Source organism: Hydra vulgaris, chromosome 13 (assembly GCF_038396675.1).
Source record: "Hydra vulgaris chromosome 13, alternate assembly HydraT2T_AEP".
NCBI classification, from domain to species: Eukaryota; Metazoa; Cnidaria; class Hydrozoa; order Anthoathecata; family Hydridae; genus Hydra; species Hydra vulgaris.
Window position 1 is genome coordinate 57,715,011 of NC_088932.1, and position 26,684 is coordinate 57,741,694.

Consider the following 26,684-nt stretch of genomic DNA (forward strand, 5'->3'; position numbering starts at 1 on the left):
ATACAAATTAATTTTCCATTTGAAAAAATGAAACGAGCATTTGTTAACTTTTACAATAAAGTGATATTCTAACAACTTTTTATTAAGTTTTTTTTTTTAATCTTGATGCTTGCAGTTTAATATGTGTTTAGCTTGCTTTAGATCTTAGATCAAATCACTTAATTAAAGTTATAAAAACAATTGAAATCATTTAAATCCGCAATAGTATTAAATTGTATATGAACTTAATAATATATTTACCTAACTAATTCAATGTATAGGAACTCCAAATACTGTGTAAGTGTTGCCTAATTGTCACCCAAATCTAAGCCAAGCAAAAAACATCAGAAAATATTTTTATTGTCACATTTTATTGGACGTATTAATTGAATTGTAATTCAATTTTTATTTTAATGTCTCGTTTTTTGTACGTATTAAATAAAATAAAACACAATTAAATATAACATTGAAAAATAGCATTGAAAATAACATAATGTTTTACAAGTTTTAAAAATTCGCAATTTTTAAACTAGTTATTAATTTAAACAAAAACTAAAAAGAATTCTGCAGAATGAAATCTGCTGAATGAAGTCTACAAAATGAAATCTACTGAATAAAGTATTCAGAATAAAATCTGCAAAATTATTCAGAATAACATCTTTAAAAAAAAGTTCAGAATAAAAATTATTTAACTAGTTGCTTGGATAGTTAACTTTTAAATTTCATTTGGATCTATCAGAGTGTGCCATTCTGAATAAGATTGGTGGGGAGAATTTTGCACGATTTGCCAATGTGTTACAGCAGATTTTTGTGGAGAAAACAAACTAAATATCACGTGACCAATAACACGATTTTTACCTAGGAAACTTATATCATTAACTGTAACAACCATTGTATAAACCGAAAGTGAATTCGAGACATCTGTACTAATATCAAATTCTATTGATTCATTAAATATAGGATCGCGCATATTGTACTTTTTTGATGTATTTTTCATTTCGATTGTTTCTTCTCGAAATAATGAAACGGTGACATAAGGATCTAAAATTCAAAATTTCAAATAAGTTTTAAAATTTTTTTAAAAGCAATAATGTTTTTTTTAATATTATTTATATTTCATAATTTTTCATAATATTCATATTTGTTCAAAATTATTTGAAAACTTTTTTTTTTAATTTTTAATAATGTTTAAATTTACTTGAAAACTTTGGCAAACTTTTTGCTTGAATTATAATCACATTGAGCTTGGATATTGTAGCTTGATGACATAATGAAATGTTTATAGATCCTAAAGATGCCTAGAAATCAATTTATGATTTTATTATTATTATTAATAATCATAAAAGAATAATTACAAAAGCAATAATTAATATTAACATCATGGAAAAATTAAACAGATAAAAAAAAATCAGTTGGTCATTAGTTACACAGTTTTTATAACTATTAAAAATTGTATAGTTGAATCAATTAAAAACAAGTAAAATTAAAAACGAATTTTTAAAATCCAATGCTATTAAAACAACTTAATGTCATTAAAACGCAAATTTCGTATTAAATTTTTTCTGTTATTACTATTTTGTTTTATTAACATTCGGCTGCATCCGTGAGTAAAAAAAAAATTAGGAAGTGGCGGCTTTCGAACCACAGCCAAACGAAGTCAACGCCTTATCCAAATAAGCTAAACGCGCGTAAAAATTGGAAAACAATTTATATTTTTATTTTAAAAATTATTATTTTTCTTCCCATATAAAAAGTAAACTTAATTAAAGTTAACTAAATTAATTGACTTATAGCAAAACTAATTATTAAATATTACATTTTCATCAAGTTAATAAAAGCATTTGGAAAAGATAAAAAATTTTTAAAAAGAAGAAATATTAAGAAAAGCAAAATGATATAAAACTTATGATCAAAAAACGTCTTACCTTGGACTTAAAATGCCAAAAAAGATCAAAAGATATATTGGATTCTTCACTCGAATAATTAAGATCAGTTATGGGTATTTGTGCTTCTCCAATAACTTCGTTTTGAAATTTTTTCATCTTGTTATATTTTATTAACTTTATTTCTAAAATGTATCTATTCAATTGTGTTCCATCTATATTGTGAAAAAAAAATTGTTCATTGAAGTTGAACTCACTGCTATCTTTTACGTGCTTTGAAGTTCGTACTTGCATTTTTTCTGGCATTAAACTCAAAAGAACAAAAAAACTATGACAACAGTTTTGCTTTTTATTATTAAAATACACTACTCGGGAAATCCATACTTCTAAAGTATTACTACTACTCAGAAATTTAGTTTTCATTGATATTGTTCCCATTTTTTTTTTTTTTAACAAACAAGTTTGGTTGTTCCTGCGATTTGAAGCAATTCTTTTTTTAATACCATGTAGATGTTTTTTATTACATTCAACCATGCCAGTCGCGGAAAAACTTGACCAAGATTGATCACTATCGCTGAGTAAACTATCTGTTGAAATGTATTCTACATCATTGACGAGTGAATTATTTTTACCAGGCGAATTATAATCTTCACTATGTTCTGAATGTGAACGCAGATCAGAGCTGAGTACTAAAATAACCATAAATTAAAAAAGCTATTGTTGTTGTTTTTTTTTGGATTTTTATGAAAGTAAATCGATGAAAAACTCGTAAAAAAAAACTCTTGCTTAACTTTCATTCTATTTAATGTCAATTTCATCACAGTTTTCAATAAGATTTTTTGTTTGTTTAATTTCATCACAGTTTTCAATAAGATTTTTTGTTTAGCTTTATTTTTAATTTGTGTTTTTAACTTTTAAGAAGAAATTAGACTTGATATTTTATCTTGAATATTGATTTAAAAATGTTTAGAGCGTAAAAAAAATTAAAAAAACTGAAATTTTCTTTATAAATTGTTCAGAATCTTAACTTTTTAAAAACGCGTGTTATTTTATTTGTTTTTGATGCAATTTAAAATACTGCGTTGATATTATTAAAAAAGACTTTTTTTAAGAATCAGGCATGAATAAAAATATTTGTTGGTTACATTCTCTAAAAAACTATTATATGTTGTTACTATTAGCAGGGGAGAGGAGGCCGTTTAGGATAGGGGTAGTTTAAAAAAATGCAAAAATTAGAAAAAAAGTACAAACTTCGCAACCAAGTTAAATATGTTAGCCGATTGAAAAAACTTTTGCACGCAACCGTCACATGACGCAACCTAGCTTTAAGCTTGGTTGAATGTTATAAACTTTATTTTTTCAATTGGATAACAAGATTCTTTTATTTCTGTTTATCTCAATCTATTTTATATTCACACCCTTTACTTTGCTATTTTTTATAGTTAATACTTTTGTATTTATGAGATTGATAGAGTAGTATTTCCAATTTAGTTGTTTGAATATAATATTCAAGAAAGTTATTTAATGGTTTTATATATTTATAAAAATAATTCTGTTATTGGTAAAAATTAATTTTGCCATTGTTTATAATTGCTGCTCAAAAAAAAAAAAGAAATCTTCAAAAACTAAAATTTAAATTTTATTTAGAGTTTTATTTTTTATTATTTTTCCTAAACTGCTCCAATGTCGTCTAAAACTACTACTTCTTGCAGGGTTTATTTGAAACAATGAGTTTAAAAATATAATCGACTTCATATGGTCAGTATGTTTAAAATTTAGTGAAGTTTGACTAAATTTGAGACATACTGACCATATGTAGTCGATTATATTTTTAAACTTTAAAATTGAGCGAAGTATATACTTACCAAATGGTATTTCATTTGTTTATTGTTCATTGATAAAATTAAAAAATAAAAGTTATGTCTTTAATTATTATTGATATTTAATATCTAGAGAATAAATAAACAATTTTGAAAAAATTTTTGGAATTTTTTAGAATAAATTGAAACAACATATTAAAGATTGTACCCTTGACTATGTTTACATTAAAAAAAAACTTGAAAAAAAGACTTACAAATAAAAGAACTTTAAGTTTTTTATTATTGAAATTATCGAATTCAGATACCTTTTTTTTTTTTTACTGGACAACAATTTATAAATAAGTTTATTTATTTCTTACCTCGTTTACCAAGATAATTTCCAACCGAGTCCACATTATTTGGAGAACCTTTTTGTCCAAATGAATGAACTTTTTCATTCTCAAAGAGTCTTCCAGACTAATATATTTTAATTAATAAAATATAAATTAATAAAATATTCAAAATTTAATTAAGCAAAAATAAAAATCCATTAAAATAAAAAAAATTAAAATAAAAAAAAAAACCTCGGAAATTCTGCTTTTTAGTAATTGAACCTCTAATTCTTTAATCGGCATATATGGATATTTAAAAATTACTCTAGGCTTATAGTCATACTCGTCTCTTTTTTTATTGCATAAATATCTGCATAAAGCAAACAGGGCAAAAAACACTGTTACACATAAAAATGTTCCAGCCAGAATCAAATTAACTAGAAAAACAAAAAAAATCATTTAATTAAAGGTTTTTTTTGTTAGTATATAAGGTTATGGCTATGTACTAGCTAAATATCCAAATAATTTTTAAAATGTTGTTTATTTTGTGCTAAAACAAGTACAAATTACTGATATAGATTAGACTTTTAATGTTTAGTAAAAAAAACTTGATGCGAAAATCAGAATGGTACTTTTTCTTTAAGTTTTCTCCCATCTAAAGATTTTTTAAAAAAAAGATTCGGTAGCGTTATCCAGAAGTTTTAAATCAGCTATACAAGTTAGTTGTCAATTATTTTTTGTCAAAATGAATGAGTTAATAGTTTGAGTACATGTATATTTTTATTAAATTTTTCTAAATAATTAGGTAAATACTGAATCGATCAACGTTGACAAAATTTAAATGTTGCTGAATCTCTTGCATCAAACGAACAAAATGAGTATATATTATTTGCATTTACTGATAAAGATTCTAACATTTCCACCGTTGATATTATTGCATTTGTAAAGAAGCTGTTTATATAAATTCAGTTGTTAGGTATTGCAGTCAAAGTTTGCTGATACATTAGTAGATACAAAATGTTCCCATAAAAATTACAATTACGAACAAGACACTGTCGCTATCATAACAACAATTCATTTAAACTTTACTTTATTTAAAAAATTACTTGTGTTAAAAACTTTTTAATAGATTTATTTTTGATGTTTGATTAATGTAAAGAAATGATCGTTATTTAATTAAGTTTTTAATTGTCTGTTATCTAACATGAAATAAAACTGCTATTATTCTTATTTATTGTTATTTGTTATTATTGTTATTGTTTTATTAAATTCAATTTATGATTCTTGTTTAGCTTTAAAAAGTTTTAAGTTTAATTATTATAAACTTAAAAATTTTTTAAAGGTGTAAAATGACTTTAACAATTAAATTTTTTTTTATTATTATTTATATGACAAATAATAATTTTTGACGATGAGTATACAGGTACCTTTACTTTAATATTAATAATTGAATTTTGCACTTTTGTATTTTCAAACCATTGAAATAAAGTTTATATTAAACAAGGAAATAGCAAAAGCATTAAACTCCATTTACACCAAAAAATTTTTTGCAAAAAATTTTTTTGCAGTTGTATTTTAAACACATTTTTTATTCACATCAAATTTTGAACTAATTTTAATTCCACGAAAAAAGCTCAAAAGCTATCTAATAAAATAACCTCGCCTCGTTGTTTTAATAAGACACGATTAAGACGCAGTTTATTTAAGTGCGGTTTTGGCGTGAATTAGACTATATAATTTGAAACATTATTTCCATTCTATGCCAAGTATGAACTGACAACTGGTTTATAATGTATGTGTTTCAAAAATTAACATAAATTTGAAAATTTAAGATATTGGGACTACGTATAGCAAAGTTCATTAAAAAAGGGCAAAAAACTTAAAACAACATCTAAACCTTAATGTTGTTTAAATTTGATCAAAAACAATAGACCGATATTTCAAATGATGATGCACATAGAGTCATAAATTTTTAAAATACTACCTTAACTGTCAAATAAAACTTGCTACCAACTTTCGGTAATTCAATACCGACAACTTTTGCTGATTTGATTAAAAATTATTTTATTATCCATGATGAACATATCTCTTCTAATATTTTTATGAAACTAAAGCGATCAAAGGTTTTTATGTCAGAGAACAAATATGATTTACATTGGCAATGATAATGGTGTAAACTATTATTTACTTGATCTAACATTTTTGATACACCTGCTTTTTTTATCGAACCAACAAAAAATCACATTTGTTTTTCACGAAAATAATGAAGGATACTGACGTTAATTCTAGACGAGTGCAGACATTTTAGCAATATCACAGGTGTCTCAACATATTTGTTTTTTTGTTGTTGTTTTTTTTTGTTAACTATGTTTTTGTTACTATCACAAAATCTTTTCATTCAATTCTATTTTGTCTCGGAAAGAAGAAGTTGATTTTGCCTTAGATCTGAACCTGAGGTTGACCTTTGATCTCGTTTTATTTACTTTAAACATAAAAATAAAAAAAAAAACGCAAATTAAATATTTAAAATAATAATTTATTAATAATTATTTAGTAATTATTTATTTATTCATTTTAAATTACAACTTTTGTATAAAAAAAAAGCGTTATAAGGTAGAGTTAAAAACCTGAAATGCATTAATACTAAATTATCACACATATCTAACGAAAATAAGAAAGTCATTCCATAATTATTACCGTAAAACTAACCTAAATTTTATTGTCAAATGGTCAATTAGGCTTTATTTTAAAGAAATGTTACAATGGATTACAAAATATAAGTGAAATATCTCCCCCAAAGAACTTATATGATATACAGAATGTTAAAAATTCTAATGTTTTTCAGTTTTTAAACCAGAAGAATATGGGTTTTCAGAAAATTGCCAACATTTTAAGGTACAAATAACTGAATTACAAAAAAAATGACGTTATTCTGTAGAATTTGTAGTTTGAATAAACATAATTAACGCAAAGACCATACAATAAAAATGAGAGTTAATTTTACGAATAAAATATGAAATGTTTATTAAAATGTATAAAGACATTGCGAAGCAGCCTTATATTATTATTTATTACTGGTGGAGTAAATTATCTTTAGAAAAGGACTAAAAAATTAATTTTTACAAAAAAAAAGATTAATTTTCCTGCTTTTATCGAGTCCTGCGTATATATTTTATATAAGCGTATATATTTTATATAAGTTTTTGTTTCTAAAATCGCTTCATCTCAAAATTCAAAAATGTGGAAATAGAATAAGATAATTCTAACCTCGCGAAATGGAGTTCAGCTTTAAATACGGCAAAATGGGTTAATCTAAAAAATTTATCATTTTTCAAAAAAAGTTTCAATTTTTTAATATATATTTTAACAAAATTTATATTACGATAAAATAAAATATATAACAATATACTATAAAATTAAAATTATTAAAATTAAAACTTTGATTTTAATTTTGTTAAATGACTAATAAAACACACAATAAACAATAAAATACAAATAAATAATAAAACACAAATTGTATTTTATTACCATAACCATAAATCCATTTTAGCATGACAGTAATGTGCAGAAAACATAGTGGTGTAACGCTGTAATTTAGAATTACTATATTTTTCAAACCTTGCAAATGAATTTATTTTTTTAAACGTGTCGAAAAAATTGATGGCCGAGTGCATTGTCAAAGGTATGGATATATGCATGCAAATTATTAGAAATTTCCAACACCCTTTTAACAAAAAACTATGTGATTAAGGCTTTAACTTGTTTTTGATCAATTTTTTGCTACCATAAGGGCCCCAGCTAGTCTTCCTCTTCAAACCCCTCAGTGCCATTCCGACCCTGCTTACTCTTGGTCTACGAAAAGGTTTATGATGCTCTTCAGTGAGCCGAACTCGTCTTTGCAAGCCTTGATAGGTGACGTCTATAAGGCAATTAGCTGGAGGAGGATAAACCACAACACCCATTTGTCATTTTAGACTTAAATTAAATCAAAGCTTAAATAAATTAGGAGTTTTCCGGAAAATTTCCGAACATTATCCGGAAATTTTGGAAATTTTGGAAATTTTCTCAAAAGGATAAGTTATTTTATCGTTAATGAGTAAAATTTTACATACGATTTAGACAGTTGTTACAACAACAGTTGTTATAGACAACTTTATGGTAAAAAATTTTGGACCAGATTATAAAAATTTTGGAAAGCACTTTGTAAAACACTTTTTTTGGTATTTTTTTGGTATTTTTTGGTATTTTTTTGGTATTTTTATGGTATTTTTTTGTTTTTTTTTTGGTATTTTTTTGGTATTTTTTTGGTATTTTGTTGAGTTTTAATATTATAACTATAAGTAGCAACTATAATGTTTTCAAAATTTTTTTAAAACTGTTTTATCGTGTTGTTTGCAAAGCATAGTGACTTTCATTGCCGTAGCAAACTTTGTGTAAGACTAAACATAGTTAGTACCCCCTAATTTGCAACCCTAAAGGGGAAGAGGCATCTTTTAATGTCTATTAAATTAGCCTACAAGTTACTGAAAACTGTAAAACTATATATAAAAAGACTTGGTTGAATATTTACAGTATTTCTTAATTTAACAACGTTATTGATTAATAAAAAGTTAAAAGTAAGAAGTTTTTTTTGCTAAATTTGAACTATTTAAAAATATAGTTGGGTTATCCTAGCGTTTGTTTAAAAAAGCGTATTCTACAAGGGCAGCAGGACATAAGCAGGTTTTACTGGGTTACATGTTAGCAGTAGCATGATTTAAATCTATTTAAAAAATATAGTTAGCAATAAAGATAAAGAACTAATGATTTCGAGGTCATAAATTCCGTCGCTATGTTTAAGAAAGTACTTTTAAGACTTCTGTTTCACTGGCCATAACCTTGCAAGGGCACTTTTGACTTTTATAAACCAATAAATTAAAACATTATTCTATACTTTAAAATAGTTTAAATGTGCACCGTATTTTTTAACTAATACTGCTAATTTGCGAGTGCGGATTTTTAAGTATCAAACCAAGAAAATTAATTTCATATTATTTTACTGAGCATTCAGATCAAAAGTGTTTTCTAATGTAATTTATATATATATATATATATATATATATATTATTATATTTAACACAGTACATTTATAAGATGTTCTTTTTATAAAGATGTTTCAAATGCAATCTTTATACATAAAAATATTCCTATATTATTTATAATTTTATATGCAATCTTCATTCATAAAAAACCTTTGTTTCTTTAAAACACTCTACAAAAATTATACACAATTAAACTTATTAATTTAAAATAGATTTTATTCTTTGCATTTTGAATATTTTACATTGCAGTTAAGAGAAGTAAAAGCTTGAAGAAAAAAAAAAGAAAAAATGAAAAAAATATATATATTGTGCACAAGCTCAAAAGACAGGCTAACACGAGAAACATATACTTTTCGTTGTTTCACAAAAATAATTTTTTTTTTTTTTTTTTTTTTTGTGTTCTTTACCACATTTTAAAACATCACGTTAATATTTCAAAAAATTTACAAGTTAAAATAAAATAATATAAGCAATATCAGGTGAAGATATTTAATATAAATGTATAAAAAAAATAATTGAAGACTACAGAAGGAAAAAGGCACATGTCACACATTTGCACTTTTGAGATAAATTAAATCTTACGCTAAGTCGCATTACATAGAACTTTTTTGGTTTGGATTTTACTATTTTGGCAACCTTCAAGCTTATGTTTGTATAGTAGAGGACATAACTCAAATAATTGGAAAATGTGAAATGTGCCTTTCAACCCTACTATTATACTTCCAACCCTAGTATTAAAGATACACATAAATACACGCAGTTTAAAAAATGCGAACAGTATAATTTAATAAAACAATTTTTAGATAAGGTTCTTTTTTATTTTTGCATTCCATTTTTAAATTACTTTTTTTTTATGTTTTAAACTCCTTTTTTTTTTTTTTACAAGTTATTTATTTATAATTTATTTATAGTTTTTAATATTTATAATTTTTATATTTTGCTTGATTTAACTTATTAGCTTGATTCCACTTATTATTGATTCCACTTATTTTTGATATTCTATTCTAAATATTTTTATTTTATTCTTATTTTCCCTATTTATCCTTTTTTCTCATTTTTGCCTTAGTGATTGATGTCCACACTTTTGCCAGGTACCATCAATAGATACCTGACAATTTATAGGTTCATTATAATCAATACAAAGATTCATTCTGATCTGGAATGCAGCTCTAGTAGTACTTTGAATAGCAACAGTCTCATATGCTTTATATAATTTGTTAGTCAAATAGTTAGAGTTTTTTGGCGTCATAGGAGTTGGTTTATTTATGAATGCTGCAAAAATACGCAAAGATTCATAACCTTTGTCAAGTTCTCTAAAAGCTACAATGGCATTAAAATTTACACCTGCAACAGGTTTTCCTGGAGAGATTAAGATTTGTTTATAACTTTGAAGAGATGTATCGTATTTTGAGATAAATTTACATGTATCACATGATAACTGTAACTCGTATGAGAACCCATTTTTGTTTTGTAAATTGTTTTTTAGTAACAGCTTTCCATCATTTGAACAAAACTCTTTACATATACAATTATTAAACATTGTTTTTAAAACTTTAAAGTTTTTTATAATATTGAAATTATCCTCATCAAGCTCATTTTCAACATTGTTAAAGTCAACATTTTGTAGAAACTTTTTTTCACTTTCACTTCCTTTTTTGTTTTCAACACAGTTTTGGTTAAAACTATGTATGCTTTGATTCCTAAAATGTTGGTTACCTCAAAATATTATTTTTTTAATATATTTAGTAGATCTTTTGTGAAGATTGTGATTGTAGATCTTGGCATTTTTGTGAAGAACTTGCAATTTTTACTTCTATTTAGAATATAACTTTAAATGTCTGTACTGCTGTTGTCACTTTATATAGACTAAACAGTTTTATTTTTGTTATGTATTTATTGATTCTTAAGATGCTAATTTTAAAATACTCTTTGAAAAACGGTTGCTATGGGCGTTGTTAGGTAAATAAAATATATCTATTCTATTAAAGAGATCAATTAGACCTACTAATATACTAATTTAACCAAAAAAAGTGCTCTATTTATGTTCAACAATGACTGAAATTAAAAAAATCACTTTAAAAGAAACTCAAAAAAATGTAAAAAGTACGTTTTGAATTGGGGTGGACCACCTTAAGACTAGATGCTATTCGATTGGTTAGATAATTTGTAAAATTAGAACATTTTCAAACCCAGTAATAAATGTCTTTTAAATCACATTGCCGAACAGATTTGCATTAGTAAACACCATGTGCAAGGGTGCATACTTGATCAAGGTTAAATACCACAAACTATATTGGCAACATTTGTATTTCTGCCAAAAATAGTTTCACTTCATTTGCATTAATCAGCGATCAGATATGTTCAATATTTTCTGAAAATCTTTGAATACCCCAACAAGATTTTGCCTCTTGACTCCATTATCTTTGCCAGTCCTTTGAATGAGAAGACGTTATTGCGGCCGTGAGTTGGTTTCATTTCTTAACGCAGTATCAACAATGTTTGGCTAAAATTTGTGAAAACTTTTGACACTATCCTTTTCTAACTTCTTTCTTTTTTGCGAGATTGAATAAAAAGATTCACAACACTTAATAAAACTTTGTAGTGAGCAACAACCCAAACTGTACCATAGTTTCTTATTCTTATTCTGTGGGTGATTTTTCACTGCATGTAAAGAAATCACTAAAGTGTTAACCTGCTCTCTGTTGAATTTATGTAAAAATATAGCACAACCATCTTGCTATTTGATGTTTGGTTTAGTTCTGAAATGTACAATTAAATTCAGATCTGTATTTAATCTTTTCGAAGCGTTTGATCGTGGCAAGAGACTACTTTGAACTTAAAACAAAACATATTTTATGTTCATAATAAAATTTAGTTTGAAAGTTTGTGAAAATTTTTTTAACTGTACGTTTTTAAAGAGCTTTGAAACTAGTTAAATAACTTCCTAAAATCTATCTTTTCTTATTTCTTTATAGTCAAAACTTTCCTCCAATATATATGTAAAAATTATTCAAGTATAAATATTTAGCTGGGGTAATTGTAAAGGATGCCCGGTGGATGCTTTACCGAGTTGAATAGTTCCTCCGGGAGATAAATCTTTATTTTAAATTAACTCAAGGTGCAATTTGTTGGGCTGCTTTGATTTCTTTTGCTGCTAAAGACAAAAGGTTTTCCTTGAACTATTTTTAAGAGCATTTGTGGGGCAAATCTTTCTTTAAAGGGCTGAGACATGTGCTGCAACTTACACTTGGTTCTTTCTAAATGGCGTTATAAATTTTGGTATTTAAGAGGATACCTTTATTGCAGTTTGAACAACCGATTCGGCAGATTAGTTTCAGGTAACATATGTATTGATTTGAAACCACTAGAAGGGAAAAGGTGCAATATTTTCCCTCTTCACCAGAGTCCATTATATTGATCTAGGTCTTGTTTAGTTAACATATTTGATCTGCTTGGAAAGTTGAAAGCTGTCTTAAATATTTTTTTGTCAAAGCAACCACGCAAACTTTCGGTTTTTATTAAGAACCTTTACTTAATTTGGTATTTCGCAAATCAAATTCTGCCTTTTACAAAATTTTACATAAATTTATATCGGATAACAATCCATCTAGCATACTTATCTATCCGCCTAGCAACCATCTTAACCCACCTAGTATACTTACAAATATTATTATTTAAAAACTATTAAAATCAAAAAAAACATTTACTTAAATTGCAAGAACATACATTTTGAATCATTCTTCCTTTTCAAGGAAATGATTATTTAAATTATTGGAATTTTTCATACTTAATGACAGTTCAGATGAAACTTTTAAACATTAAACATTAAACTTTTTGAGTTCTATGCCCTTGTCAAGGGCGTAGAACTCAAAAAGAATAATTTCAAAGTTTTTTTTTTAAATCTACATAATTTAAAAATAAATCTATTCCATAATAAATATCATTATCCATCTTAGTGTTTAAAAACTTAGATTTATATGCGAAGGCATATATATTGGGGAAACATAAAAAAAATATTGGAAAGAAGTATCAAAAATCAAGCAAGCTGTATGAATGATTATTGTAAGGTTACTGCCTAGGTATATTTAACAGGATGCACCCCAAAATACATCCAACTAGTTTTAACTACAACAAAAAAATATGAGAATTTCTTGAAATTAACTTTGCGCAAACGTTTTACGTAGTTAAATGTTTCACCCTGTTTTTCAACAGTGTCATTGGTATTTAGAAATGTATCAAACAGATGGATAAACCTTTTTAAGAAAAATATTCAAATAACAAAATAATTTCATAATACCTCAGTTCAACTTTTTAATGCCTTCTTAACTATATTTTATAAATGATTTTCTTTTCATTATTGTTAATGTCCCAGTGATCATGCGTCGTTCAGGAGACGTCTTACGGACGACCTCCGGATGACGCGTGCCCATTTGGGTAGCTTTATTTTACGTCTGATGACAGACTGAACTCATTAGGCAGTACATTATAAAAAATTTGTTAAAAATAAATAAATATACAAAAGTAGTTAAAATTAGCTGTGTTTTATATGTTCATGCCCATTTGAAAGTATTTTAAAAAAAGTAACAATAAAAAAAGAAAACCTTCTACAGCTATCATTTTTAATCAGCCAATCGCAAAACTCATCGATGTATCCTCCTCAAACAATAAAAAATTGTTAAATTTAATAAGCGAAAGATAATCAGTTCACTGACTTTACCTTGGATAAATGATTAACTTTATATAAAAACATTACGCAAACCACTTATGTTTGAGTTTTTTCGAAATACTTTTAGACAAACTCGAAATATTATAATAAATAAGGTGAAAACTGAAACTGTCTAAGACGTGACAATTGAAACAGGTTTACTATTTTGCAAATAAATGCCTGGTTTTTATAAAACAATTTCTTTTTATAATCAATAATATCAACAATGCATTAGAATGTAAATATTTAATTGTTAAAAAATTTAAATTCTTTTTGAAAACCAGAAACTTTTGGATATTTTTCAAATACATTTTGTTATTTGTTAATTTTATAAGTTTATTAAAAAAATTTCCTAAAAATATGTTTGTTATAATTTTATTACTATAAATAGAACAAAATTATTATATATTTGTTAAGTTGCTAATCATATTTACTTAGACGTTGCTGTGGGATACCAGAGGTTGCAACAAACAACGTGAGCAGTTTGTTATAAAAGGGTACAAACAAGAACTAATGATTATTCAAATTTAAATTCAGCTCTGGCGACGACGATGCTAGATATATTGGACGCTAATGCATCTCAAAAACTTTTTTATTTTTTTGTGAATTTTTTCGAACTATTTTTATCTTGGTTTATTAATTAAAAAACGCGCGGTTAAGGTTATAAATAAAGAACAATGTTATTTATTTATTTATACAAACCTTTTAAAAATAACACGTTTTTTATTCTTGACATGTTTCATAAAATTTATTTACATTTTCAAAAGATTATTTTACTATAAAAAAACTCTGAAATAAATATTAAAAAATAGAAGTCTTTACAGAGAACTAATAGCGGACCAAAACTATACATAATAAAACAATATATTTATTACAAAATAACTCGGTAAATAACCAATCAAAATAACCAACTGTCAAAAGAAAAAAACAGACAGTAAAATTAAACAGATAAGTTTTATAGCATAATGTAAAGTTTGTTTATTTAGTGAGGGACTTTCCCATTTAATGTGGAAGGCTTCTTTTATCTTAGATTTGTACAATTTCTTTTATCTTTAATCTTAGGTAACGCGTAAATTCTTGCAGGTTGAGATCCTACAGTATAGGTTTTAGTGTAAAAATTGAAATAATCAACATAGCAACTAATTTATTTTTTTAAGATAAAATTAACTCAAAGCGTTTTTCAAAAACTCGCTTTAAAAAATTACTTCAAGTTTCCACATCCGGTTCACATTTTCTACAGCACCATTTTTTTATAAACGGTATGTGGATAACATAATTGCTGTTTTTTATTCTGAATATGGAGCTCAGGATTTTTTCAAACACCTTAATAAACAACATAAAAATTTGAAATTTACTATGGAAAAAGAACAAGATAACCAAATCGCTATTTTAGATGTACTTATTAAAAAATCCAATTCGTTTTCGACTTCAGTTTATCACAAAAAAACGTATACTGGTCTTTTACAAATTTTTTTTAGTTTTATTCCCTCTTGCTACAAATTTGGACTTGTTCGTTGTTTGATTGATCGCACATTTAAAATTAATAATACTTGGGTTGGTTTTGATAAAGATATAAAGAATCTATTATTAGTTTTACAAAATAATAAACTTCCACAAAAAATTATTGACCCTGAAATTGAAATATTGATGAGAAAATGTACCCATTTGTTTCTAACATTGTTAATAGCTCATATATAAGATACTTTAGGCTTCCATACATTGGAATGTACTTTAATTATACTAAAATGAAAATTTCAAAAATTGTTTAGAAATATTGCAAGGATGTTCTAATAAAATTAATTTTCACTACTAACGAAATACAAGATTGTTTTTGCTTAAAGAGTCACTTCCTAAACTGCTTAAATCTCATGTTGTCTATAAATTCTCTTGCGCTGGCCGTAATGCCAGTTATATTGGAGAAACCTCCATACAACTAGAATAAATGAGCACCTTAAAAGTGATAAACAATTTCATAATATTTAAACACTTAAATTTATCTATTAATTAAAAAAATCTGTCTTAGTGTGATTGTTTTGAGATTTTGGATAATGCCCCAACCAAACACAAATTAAAGATAAAAGAAGCCCTCCACATTAAATGGGAAAGCCCCTCGCTAAATACATTATGCTATAAACTGATTTATTTAATTTTACTGTCTGTTTATTTTCTTTTGACAGTTGGTTATTTTGATTGGTTATTTACCGAGTTATTTTGTAATAAATATATTTTGGTTTAAAAAAAGTCATTTTACTTGACAAATATTTTCTTTTTGATCAAAAAAAGTAGAGAAGAGTGAGCAGAATCGGAAAGTGGGAAAAGTAGCACTTTTCAAACGTTCCAATTAAGAGTGGTCTCTAATCTCTGATATCTGATACAAAAAAAATTTCTTCGTCTCTATTTAGCAGACATTCGGTAGTAGTTTTTTTTTTCTTAATTTCGTCATTAAAAAATAATCTTTTACAATGTTTTTACAACACAAAAATATAACATTAAAGTTTCGACCGGAGCCGGCAGAAAACATGGTCTTATCATCCAGCCCCGTTTATATAACTAAAAAATTCAGCCGATAAAAATGAAAAAGGAAAATAGAAAATAAAGAGAAAACTGATTTAAAAATCAATTTACCATTTGCAGAAAAAAAGAAGAAGAAAAAAAAAAATTTTATTTATTTTTTTCTTCTTCTTTTTTAAATAGAGATTTAAAAAAAATAATTATCATTATTTTTTTTAAATCTCTATTTTATTATACTTTTATTTTTATTATACACGCACACACACACACACACACACACACACACACACACACACACACACACACACACACAAACACACACATACACTCATACACACACATACATACAAATATATGTCCGTTCATATATACATACAAAACCAAATAAATTCTGTTTTATATTCCATCTACAAATGGCGAAAGTTATAATAAATATTGCATTTACAAATTGCGTTATTATTATAATATAGAATAATATCAAACATGTTTTAAGTACCATAAAATATAATTAACATGTTGCGTCAATTTATTAGATGTTAAATAATTAACATTATCAAAATTTTTAATAAAAGGATAATAATTGCTTTGTATCAAAATCAAATAAGTGTTGTTTTGTTGCACGTTTAAATTGATGAGTTGAAGTTAAAGTTTTAATATTATTCGTTAAAACCAAGTTCCATAACCGCGGCCCTCGGCAAGATATCGAAAAATCAGCTCGTTTTAATAATGTTTTTGGTATAAAAAAATTATTTATTGAGTATTTAGTTTCGTATTTGTGGTTTAAAGAAAAAAAGTAAGTTTGGAAAATGCTTGGTAGCATACCATTTTTAAACTTAAACATAAAAATAAGTATATTAAGAATATTTATTTCATAGACATTAGGCACTCCAATTTCTCTTAGTAGTGGTCTGGCACTAGCGTATTTATTTGCATTTAATATCAAGCGACTTGCTCGTTTTTGTATTTTGTAGATTGTATTTAGCTTTGAAGGATAAGTGCTTGCCCAGATAACGTTGCAGTAGCTGATATAGCTATGAATAAATGCATAATAAATATTTTTCAAACAGTTTGTATTCAGGAGATGTTTTGTTTTATACATAATACCAATAATTTTAGATATTTTATTTTGTATTACTTTGATATGATTACTCCAGCTAATATGTTCATTTAGAATTACGCCTAAAAACTTGATTGAGTATTCTCGTTTAAGTTTTGTTTTATCAATTAGTAAATCAGGTAGTTTTAAGGGGATGGTTTCAGATTTTGATAATTTTGTAAAAAGAATATATTTACTTTTTTCGACATTTAAAGAGAGTTTGTTAGCCTTAAACCATTCGTTCAGGTTCTCAAGTTCTTGATTAACAGTGTTAAATAATAGGATAATGTTTGTGTGGCTATAGAATACTTGCGTATCATCAGCAAAAAGGACAAAGTTAAGTATGTTAGAAGATAAGTAGATATCGTTAATGTAAACGAGGAATAACAATGGACCAAGAATTGATCCTTGTGGGACCCCACAAGTAATGTTTTCAAGTCGTGTTACAGTATTGTTATATGATAAAGCTTGTTTCCGATTATTAAGGTAAGAGCGAAACCATTTTAAATTGTTATTTCTTATTCCATAATTATACAGTTTTTAAAGAAGAATCTCGTGGTCAACTGTGTCAAACGCTTTTGAAAGATCGAGAAAAACCCCAAGAGTGTATTTATTGTTGTCAAACCCATTTAAAATTTTGTTGACAAGTTTAGCTACAGCGTGTTCTGTTGAATGGTGTTTTTGAAAATCATATTGGTTATTATTTAGCAGATGGTGGTTTACCAGGTAGTTGTAAAGTCTATTGTGCATTATGCGCTCTAATATTTTTGAAATGCATGATAAAATAGAAATAGGCCTGTAGTTAGAAGCTATAGAACCATCTCCGCTTTTAAATATAGGAACAACTTTTGCTAGCTTTAGCTGATCAGGGAATACCCCATTTTTTAAAGACAGATTACAGATATGCAGAAGGGGATATTCAATAATATCGTAGACATTTTTTACAACGTTCACGCTAATGTCATCTAGACCTGGACTTTTGTTTTGTTGTAAGGTATTAAATGCTTTTTTATTCTCATCCGGAATTATATCAAGCTCGTTCATAACTGACGTTTTTTTTTCTAAATACGATTTATAACATTTTTTTCCAGGAGTTATTTTATTAGCTAGTTTTTCCCCAATTTTTATGAAATAATTATTAAATTTCTCTGCAATATCTATTGCCTTATTGGTTACTGTATCATTCTCATCTGTTTTTAAGTATTGCGGGAATACTTTGGTGGCATCTTTTTTTTTCCCTGTTACCTCTTTAATTACGCCCCATGTTTTTTTTGTGTTACCGCTAAAGCTTTCTAATAAATTGCAATAATAGTTTTTTTTTGAATGCTTTTTTAATTTTTTATATAGATTTTTGTATTGTATATATATTTTTTCGTTTTTATAAGTCTTTTTTTTCAAAAACTTTTCATAAATTTTTTTTTTTTTTTTTTTTTTTGAAGATTTAATAAGACCTTTTGTCATCCAAGGACTTTTAAGGTTTTTGAGTTTAGTTAACTGTTCAAGCTTCGGAAACGCTTTTTCGTACAAACTTGCAAAAGTGAATTTAAAAATATCGTAAGCTGTGTTAGTATCTTTGCAATTAACAACCTGATCCCAGTTTTCCATTGCTAAGTTGCTTCGGAACTTTGTTAAATTTGTTTGATTTATTTCCCTTTTTGTTATAATCATTTTGTTTTCTTTTTTGTTGTTGAAATTGTTAAGTAGAAAAAATATTGGAAAATGGTCACTTATGTCAGATTTTATTAATCCGCTTTGAATGTTAAATTTTATAGTATTATTTGTAAATATGTTATCGATGAGGGTAGCGGTTTGGAGAGTTACTCGAGTCGGCTTATTTATTAAGGGTACTACGCCGTGCTGTAAGAGATTATTTAAAAAGCATTTGACATTGCTATTAGTTTTTATTTTTAAAAGATTCAAATTAGTATCTCCCATTATATATAAGTGCTCATTTTTAGCCAGTTTTAGGTACTGAATTATATGTTTTTTAAAAGATTTTATATTGCCATCTGGTGGTCTATATAAGCCAGTCTATATAATGTCTATATACGCATTTGCTTTACTCTGGTTTGTTAATTCAACCGTGAAAAGTTCACAGTTTGCGTTCAGTATGCTGAGGCTTTCTACTTTTTTAAAGTGTATTGTATTATGTATGTAGAAACATATTCCTCCGCCAGTACCTCTACTACGAGTTTGATGGAGAGCTTTATATCCTTGTAATCGAAAATTTGAGTTTATGGTATTTTCGTCTTTGCACTTTCTAAAAGGCATATTACCGTAAACTCGTGCCTTATGTCTTTTAACATATCTTTAAAGTTTTCAAAGTTTTTACTTGTGCTGCGCATATTTAATGTAAGCGCTGAAAATGTATTTTGTGACGCATTTATAAAACAAGATAATTCTTCGATACTATAGTAATTAGACTTAAATGAGTTGTTTTCAAAAATTTTTTTGTCCGAGTCGTTGTTATTGTTCAGAAGAAGAGTGTTTTCTTTATCAAAAATTTTAAAATATTTTGTTTCCGTCATTGCAATAATTTAAAATTTAACTGTTTAAAAATATACACACATACATATACATACACACATACATATATATTTATACACACATACATACACACACACATATATATATATATATATATATATATATATATATATATATATATATATATATATATATATATATATATATACATATATATATATATATATATATATATATATATATATATATATATATATATATATATATATATATATATATATATATAATAGCTGGAGTTACCCGGCGTTGACCGGGCCATTATTTAAACTGGCTTACCTGATATCTGTACACAAAAATGGGCCCCCCTGACCCCGGGGGTCGGGGTACGGGGTCAAAACCCAGCTAAGAACCTTCTTCCCCTCGAGGACTACCCCATGCCAAATTTCATCGAGATCGGTACGGCGGTTTGGATTTCTATAGAGAACAAACAAACAAACAAACACACACACAAACACACATTGCCCTTTATATATTACTAGCTGGAGTTACCCGGCGTTGCCCGGGCCAATATTTAAACTGGCTTACCTGATATCTGTACACAAAAATGGGCCCAAAAAATGGTCCTACCTGACCCCGGGGGTTACGGTACGGGGTCAAAACCCAGCTAAGAACCTTCTCCCCCTCGATATTTCGTAGATATTTCGTAGGTTTTTCATGCTTAGTAGAACGGTATTCTATTTTGGAGGTTTTTCATGCAAAGTGGAATGGTATTGCGTTTCAGATATTTTTCATTTTTAGTGGTATGCAATGTCATTTAGGAGGTTTTTCATGCTTAGTAGTATGGTACTTCTTTGTGAAGGTTTTTCATGCTTAGTAGAACGGTATTATATTTTGGAGGTTTTTCATGCAAAGTGGCATGGTATTTCGTTTCAGATATTTTTCATTTTTAGTGGTATGCAATGTCATTTAGGAGGTTTTTCATGCTTAGTAGTATGGTACTTCATTGTGAAGGTTTTTCATGCTTAGTAGTATAGTATTTTATTTCCGAGGTTTTTCATGCCAAGTAGCATGGTAATTTCATTCTGTAGTTTGATATATCGTAATATTATTGGAATTATTATTACTAATAACAATAAATATCTAAATACAACTGTTATTATATATTATCAACATTAATAGTATTTATATTTCTGTAAAATTGAAAATAAAAATGCAAAGTAGTAGTTTCTGAAATCTTACTATAGAATTAAAAAGTTAACTGTTTAGTTAACGATAAACTCTAGTATATATTTTTAAATCATAAACTGTTTTTGAAGCTGCTAAATCATCAAGAAGCTAGTTCTGTTGCTAAAGAGGTTTTTCTGGTAATTGTTTTTAGTGAGTTGCCTGAGTTCCTTGCGTTTTTCTCCTCTGATGTTTGATTATGGTAAAGTTGATAATAAAACTGTTTGATCAGAATTAAACAATTTAACTTTGTTTATGTTATTATTACAAAAATAAATTTATGAGATTGGCTCTTAACTTTCTTTAAACTTTCCCTTGACTATAATCTTAGAATTAATAAACGCTTTTTGATGAACGTCATATGATCATTTGATTTGTGGTTCTTCATTGAACTTGAAAAAGTTTTTTTTTTATTTTTTGTATGTGAATTTCAGACTGGGCACACAAACTCAGTGAGCACGGGACCTTAATAAGACGGCTTTTGAACGTTCAAAGACGTCTTAAACGTTTAAAAAAATTTTAAAAACGTCTTTTTTACGTCCTGTGTCAACTGGGAGTTTAATTTGGTTCTGACGAAAATTGTATATAGTTTAGGAAATGATTCAGTAGACCAATACTTAAATGTGAGCTTCAATATGCCTAGTTTAGGGTAAGCTTTATTTTTTATTATTTTTATAAGGTCCTTTTATATGAGATAAATTTTGATACCGAAAAATTAGGGATTACGATTTTCCGGATTTTTTGCTATCCCGGGATAGCAGGAATTATTCATAGTGTTCCCGGATTCCCGGCAAAATACCGGTAACGTACATTTAAATAAAATACAAACAAATAATTTTTTTTTTTTTAATTTTATTTTTAAAACTCTTTTTATGATCAAAAGTGACCTTTTAGAAAAACCAGTGCATCCAGATGATTGTCTGATAATCTAGATCTAAACTTTGTAAAAAATAAACCTGTTGAACTAAACTTTCAGCTTCAACACTGAATGGTCGAATTGTTAAAAATGTTAAAAGTTCATTAAAAAGTATATCTAAATTATGTGATCTTTTGTTAGTTGCTTCAAACATATTAAATTCTTGTCGCATAGTTGATTTATTTCAATTAACTATAAAGTTGTCTTTATTTTCACAAACATTTTTAATATTTCAGCCATAGATTCCGATGGATTTTCTAAACTGACGTTACTATTTCTAAGTTTATCATTAACCATAATATTGCTAAGGCTTTCATTACTATTAATTTTATCTCGTACTTTTGGTATATTTTCAAATATGTTTAATTCAATAGCTATACTAATCATCTCTGTTTTAGATGGTATGCAAAAATAAGTTACTATAAATATAACTTTTTAAAGGCTGTGGATTATCTAAAAGCTTTAACAAACCAACAAGGTCGCTTCTCCTTTTTTTACATACTGTTAATAATGTTATGTTACATACATCCTTTCAACTGTTAATAGTTAATAGAGCATTCTTAAGATTATTTGCTAAACAGCGATCTTGAACACCAAGTTCTGTGACAATAAATTTTAATGTGTCATCTGCTGTTAATGATGCTGCTTCTCTTCTACAAATTATTTTAGAACCTAAAACAATTGGCTTAAAACTTTTTGCTAAACTTTCAACTACTTCCACCTTCCACCTTTCACATTTCACCTAATGTTAATGAAATGTTATTCAAATCGATGAGTAATCAAAAAAATCCCGGGATCACGGAAACAATTTTAAGGGATATTGGAATTTTGATTTTTTATTTTCTCCGGGAATTTCCTGGGAGCAAATGGCTGAGGACAGTCCATTCTAATACTGTGATTTTTGATGTTTTTTCTCTTCTTTAAGTGAATTTCCAAAATTTTCCACTCATCTGATTGAAGTAGATTTTTAAATATCCATTTTAACCAAATTAATGAAAAAATGAAGATTTTTTCTTAACTTATGCTACAAACAAACCCAATCCACATCAATCCAGTTTCACTAGAAATAATCCGACTATGGAATACACAAGATTAAAACTGAATTATTATATTCTTTACGAAAGAATTACTGCTTACGAAAGAATTACAAAAGAACTTACTGAAAGAATTATTTACTTTATTACTTACATTTTTATTTTGTTTTCATGAATTCATGGTGTTCGATATTTTGCTAATTAGTTAAATACGCTTCATAATGAAAATCTTTTGAAACTTCTTAAAGTTATTACTGGCTTTGATACAATAATGAACGAACATGTAGGATGAATAAAATCAGATGAAGTTTACAATTTTAGAGATAAAATAATTAGAATAAGACTAGGGGAGAGTAGAGAAATTGCAAATGCGGGGTAACACCAAACATGGTCAAAACGGCATAATAAAAAAAGATATTTGACAATATCTTTTTGCTTACTGAAAGGGGATCCCATGCTTAGTTTCAAACGTGCAGTAGTAAAGTGAAGCTGCCATTGTTATTCACGATAAACTGATCGTTATTTTTTCTGATTGTTTCATGCTTTTTTCTTGAGTAACATTCCTGTTGTAGACTAGATAAAAAAACTTTTGCTTTTTGTTATTGCTGCATATTATAGTTTTTGCACTTAATTATTACAATTAGCATTTTATTCGTTATTACACAGCAGTGTTTGTAATTACCCCCACGGTGTGTTTGTAATTACCCCACATACACAAGGTAATACTAAACACCAATGGCTTTATTTTTACCAAAATTTTTACTCTATAATAAGATTTATGAAAATTGCTCTTGAGGAGTTGTGAATGAAAAGTTAGACTAAATGATGAGCAACAAATACGATCAAATTGGTATAAGTGGTATTTTTAGCTCGCATTCCCGCTTAGCTGTTTGCCAATACCCCACTCTCCCTTATTTATCTATGAAGTAAAAAGTTAAAATAAAAAAGTTATAAATGTTATTTAACAGTTAGATAAGTCATTTTGGATTTCTAAATCAATACCAATTAAAATTTTTTATTCCATTTTTATTTATATATTAAAGTTCGAATGAAAAAATGAAATTATTAAAGAAAAAAAATATTTAAAAGCATAAAAATCTTTTTAATGAAAAGAAATACTTAAAAATATTTTTAAAGTCTTTTTGCTTTAAAAAACATCTTATGAAAGTAGATTTTTTTTCCAATATTTTTTAAAAAATTACTAAATAATAAAACTTAAAAGCTTGAGAAAATTATTAATGAAACAAGTTTTATATAATTAAATTATTTTTTATTAAGAGAAAAAAAAATTGAAAAATATTTTCTTAATGAAAGTCTAAGCATCACCATCTTAACATAGAAAGTAATTGAAATAACTTATAAAATGTTTATATAAAATGTGCCAAACGTTTAGTATACAACATTTTGTTTTTGTTTTTGAACATTCTTCAACTAATTTTACTCACTTACAATGGTAAGTGGGCGGTTGTTAGACTTTGGCTTAGTAAAAACCATGAACAAATATTGCAAGCGTTCTTAAAATGTAAACTCAAACTCCTGAAATTTTAAATTGTACATTTTCTTATTCTTTTTATTACACATTTTAGTTTTTCGAATTTTAAAGCGTTTTCAAAGTTATTTTTATTTAAGTGATTTTGAGTAACTTTGAAAATAGACGGTCAATTGTTGCAACGCAAAGATCGTATATGCGCCATTTCAATGTTCAACATCCCCTAGTAGGCCTGCAATACTGATCTAGTGATGTGTTTTCAAAAGCATAGCTCTGTAAGTGATAGGTCTAGAAGTGGACAAGGTTGTTCAGTACGTACACGTGAAAGTACTGAAGCTGCGAGCTGTAGCATTGAAGAGAACCCAACCACATTCACTCGAAGGTGTTCTCAAGAACCTGGCATCTCACGGAGTTCTCTGCATCGCATTCAAAGAGACTTGCACATGTACCCTTACAAGGTTCAATTAGTGCAATCTTTACAACCACCAGACTTTCAAAAACGACTAAATTATGCCGTCACGTTTCAGAGAACTGCAAGAAATGACAACGAGTTTATTCACAAGTTGATCATGGGAGATGAAGCTCATTTCCATCTGAATGGACAAATGAATAAGTAAAATACCAGATTCTGGGGTACAGAAAATCCACGCTAAGTTTAAGCGAGTCCATTGCACCCGGTTGAAGTCACAGCATGGTGTAGAGTAACATTAGGTAGGGTTTAGCCCTTCTTCTTTGAAGATTCAAATGAAAATGCTGTGACTGTAACTGCTGAGAGATATCGAGACATACTAACGAATTTTGTTCAACCTCAGTTAGCAAACATGGCAGGGTATTGGTGGCAACAAGATGGAGCAACCGCACATACCGCAAGCGCCACAATGCAGTTGTGAATTGCAATGTTTCAGGATCGGATAACCTCTTGTAATTCCAATTTTGAATGTTCTACATGTTCTCCTGATTTGACAGCACCTGACTTTTGGCTTTGGGGATATCTTAAAGACAAAATGTATGTAAATTAACCACGAACTATTCAAGAACTTAAGGCAAACATGCGACAAGAAATTCTTTCCATACAACCTCAGATGTTAAGAAGTGTCATGGAGAATAGTTTAGAAAGAGATTGACTTTGGGAGGCCGAAAATGGAGGCTATTTAGGAGACATTAACTTTCGTAATTAAGTCAGAACTAACTTACAGACTCTAAACTTTGTAATAAAAAAAGAATTTATTAAATACAGTCGTTTAAGAAAAAGTAATCTAATCTCTAAAATGTAACGTGATCTAAGGGCCACCTTGTAATATACAAATAGTTGAAATAGTTCAATAAAATGTTTGAAAAAACTAAACTTCCAACAACCTTAACATTATGATACTTTTTTCACCCATTAAGTCACTGACTTGATTCTGTGTTATGTCTGCCAACAATTCCCTTTCACAGTTCATCAAAAGCAATGATGCCAAATTCTCCTGTATTAAATCACTTCTTAAACGTGTTTTTATAATTTTAAGTTTCGAAAACAATCGTTCACACGTTTCTTGAGTAATAGTAATTGTTAAAAAAAACTTGTATACTTCCATACAACAATTGAATTCATAAATAATAAATATTATTTATGAATACATACTGAATTCATAAATAATATTTGTTACGCATAATAAACATGAGTTACATTTTTTTTACTTGTATACTTATTATTTTCATTTTCCTGAGAGTATTCAAAACCATTAACGTTTGAACTTTATTGCAATTTGCTTTGGTTTTGGTATCTATCATACACATTTCTAATTTCAGTTTTGGATATATTTACAAAATTTCACAAACGAAAATAATTGTTCTCCCAATTTATGTTTAACGATATGAGGTAAAAGTTCACAAGTTTTATAAATAGCTTCAAAATGAATTCTAATTCTCGCAATTTCTTCAAACTTCCTTGGTTTGAAGAAATTGCAAACCACCAAATTTTGCAAGCATCTGTATTAGTCCTAAGAATTAGCCGTTTAGACGTGTGAACAGTTTATCTGAACTTCCATGTAAAGCCATATTATTTTCAGGTAGGTAAAGAGTGATATTGATCAACCAAAGAAAAAGGTTTTGCCATCGCAAACTGTCTTTTTCTATAATTTTAAGTTTTTCACTATCTACAGTTTT

At 27.2% G+C, this 26,684-nt stretch overlaps 1 protein-coding gene across 2 annotated transcripts; it reads right to left on the reverse strand.

The window, feature by feature from the left end:
- Window positions 1–438: 438 nt before the first annotated feature.
- Window positions 439–13,859, reverse strand: LOC136089223 (synaptotagmin-11-like). Of its 2 annotated transcripts, XM_065814987.1 has the most exons (7): window positions 13,676–13,857; window positions 7,261–7,305; window positions 4,246–4,430; window positions 4,042–4,138; window positions 1,905–2,551; window positions 1,178–1,277; window positions 439–1,020 (listed from the first exon to the last, which is right to left on the reverse strand). In XM_065814987.1, exons 3-7 carry the CDS (start codon window positions 4,294–4,296, stop codon window positions 695–697), a joined length of 1,221 nt encoding a protein of 406 aa, XP_065671059.1. In that variant the 5' UTR covers window positions 4,297–4,430; window positions 7,261–7,305; window positions 13,676–13,857; the 3' UTR covers window positions 439–694. The 2 variants fall into 2 exon arrangements, with proteins under 2 accessions (XP_065671059.1, XP_065671058.1); XM_065814986.1 differs by lacking the exon at window positions 7,261–7,305 and having other exon boundaries at window positions 13,676–13,859.
- Window positions 13,860–26,684: the final 12,825 nt, after the last annotated feature.

What these genes read in the sequence shown, in the direction of transcription:
- LOC136089223 (XM_065814986.1), bottom strand. An exon ending in AAATTATCTTGGTAAACGAG is followed by an intron (nt 2,552 to 4,041) that starts GTAAGAAATAAA and finishes TGGTTATTTTAG; the next exon opens with TACTCAGCTCTGATCTGCGT. An exon ending in AAGTTTGCCAAAGTTTTCAA is followed by an intron (nt 1,021 to 1,177) that starts GTAAATTTAAAC and finishes TTTGAATTTTAG; the next exon opens with ATCCTTATGTCACCGTTTCA.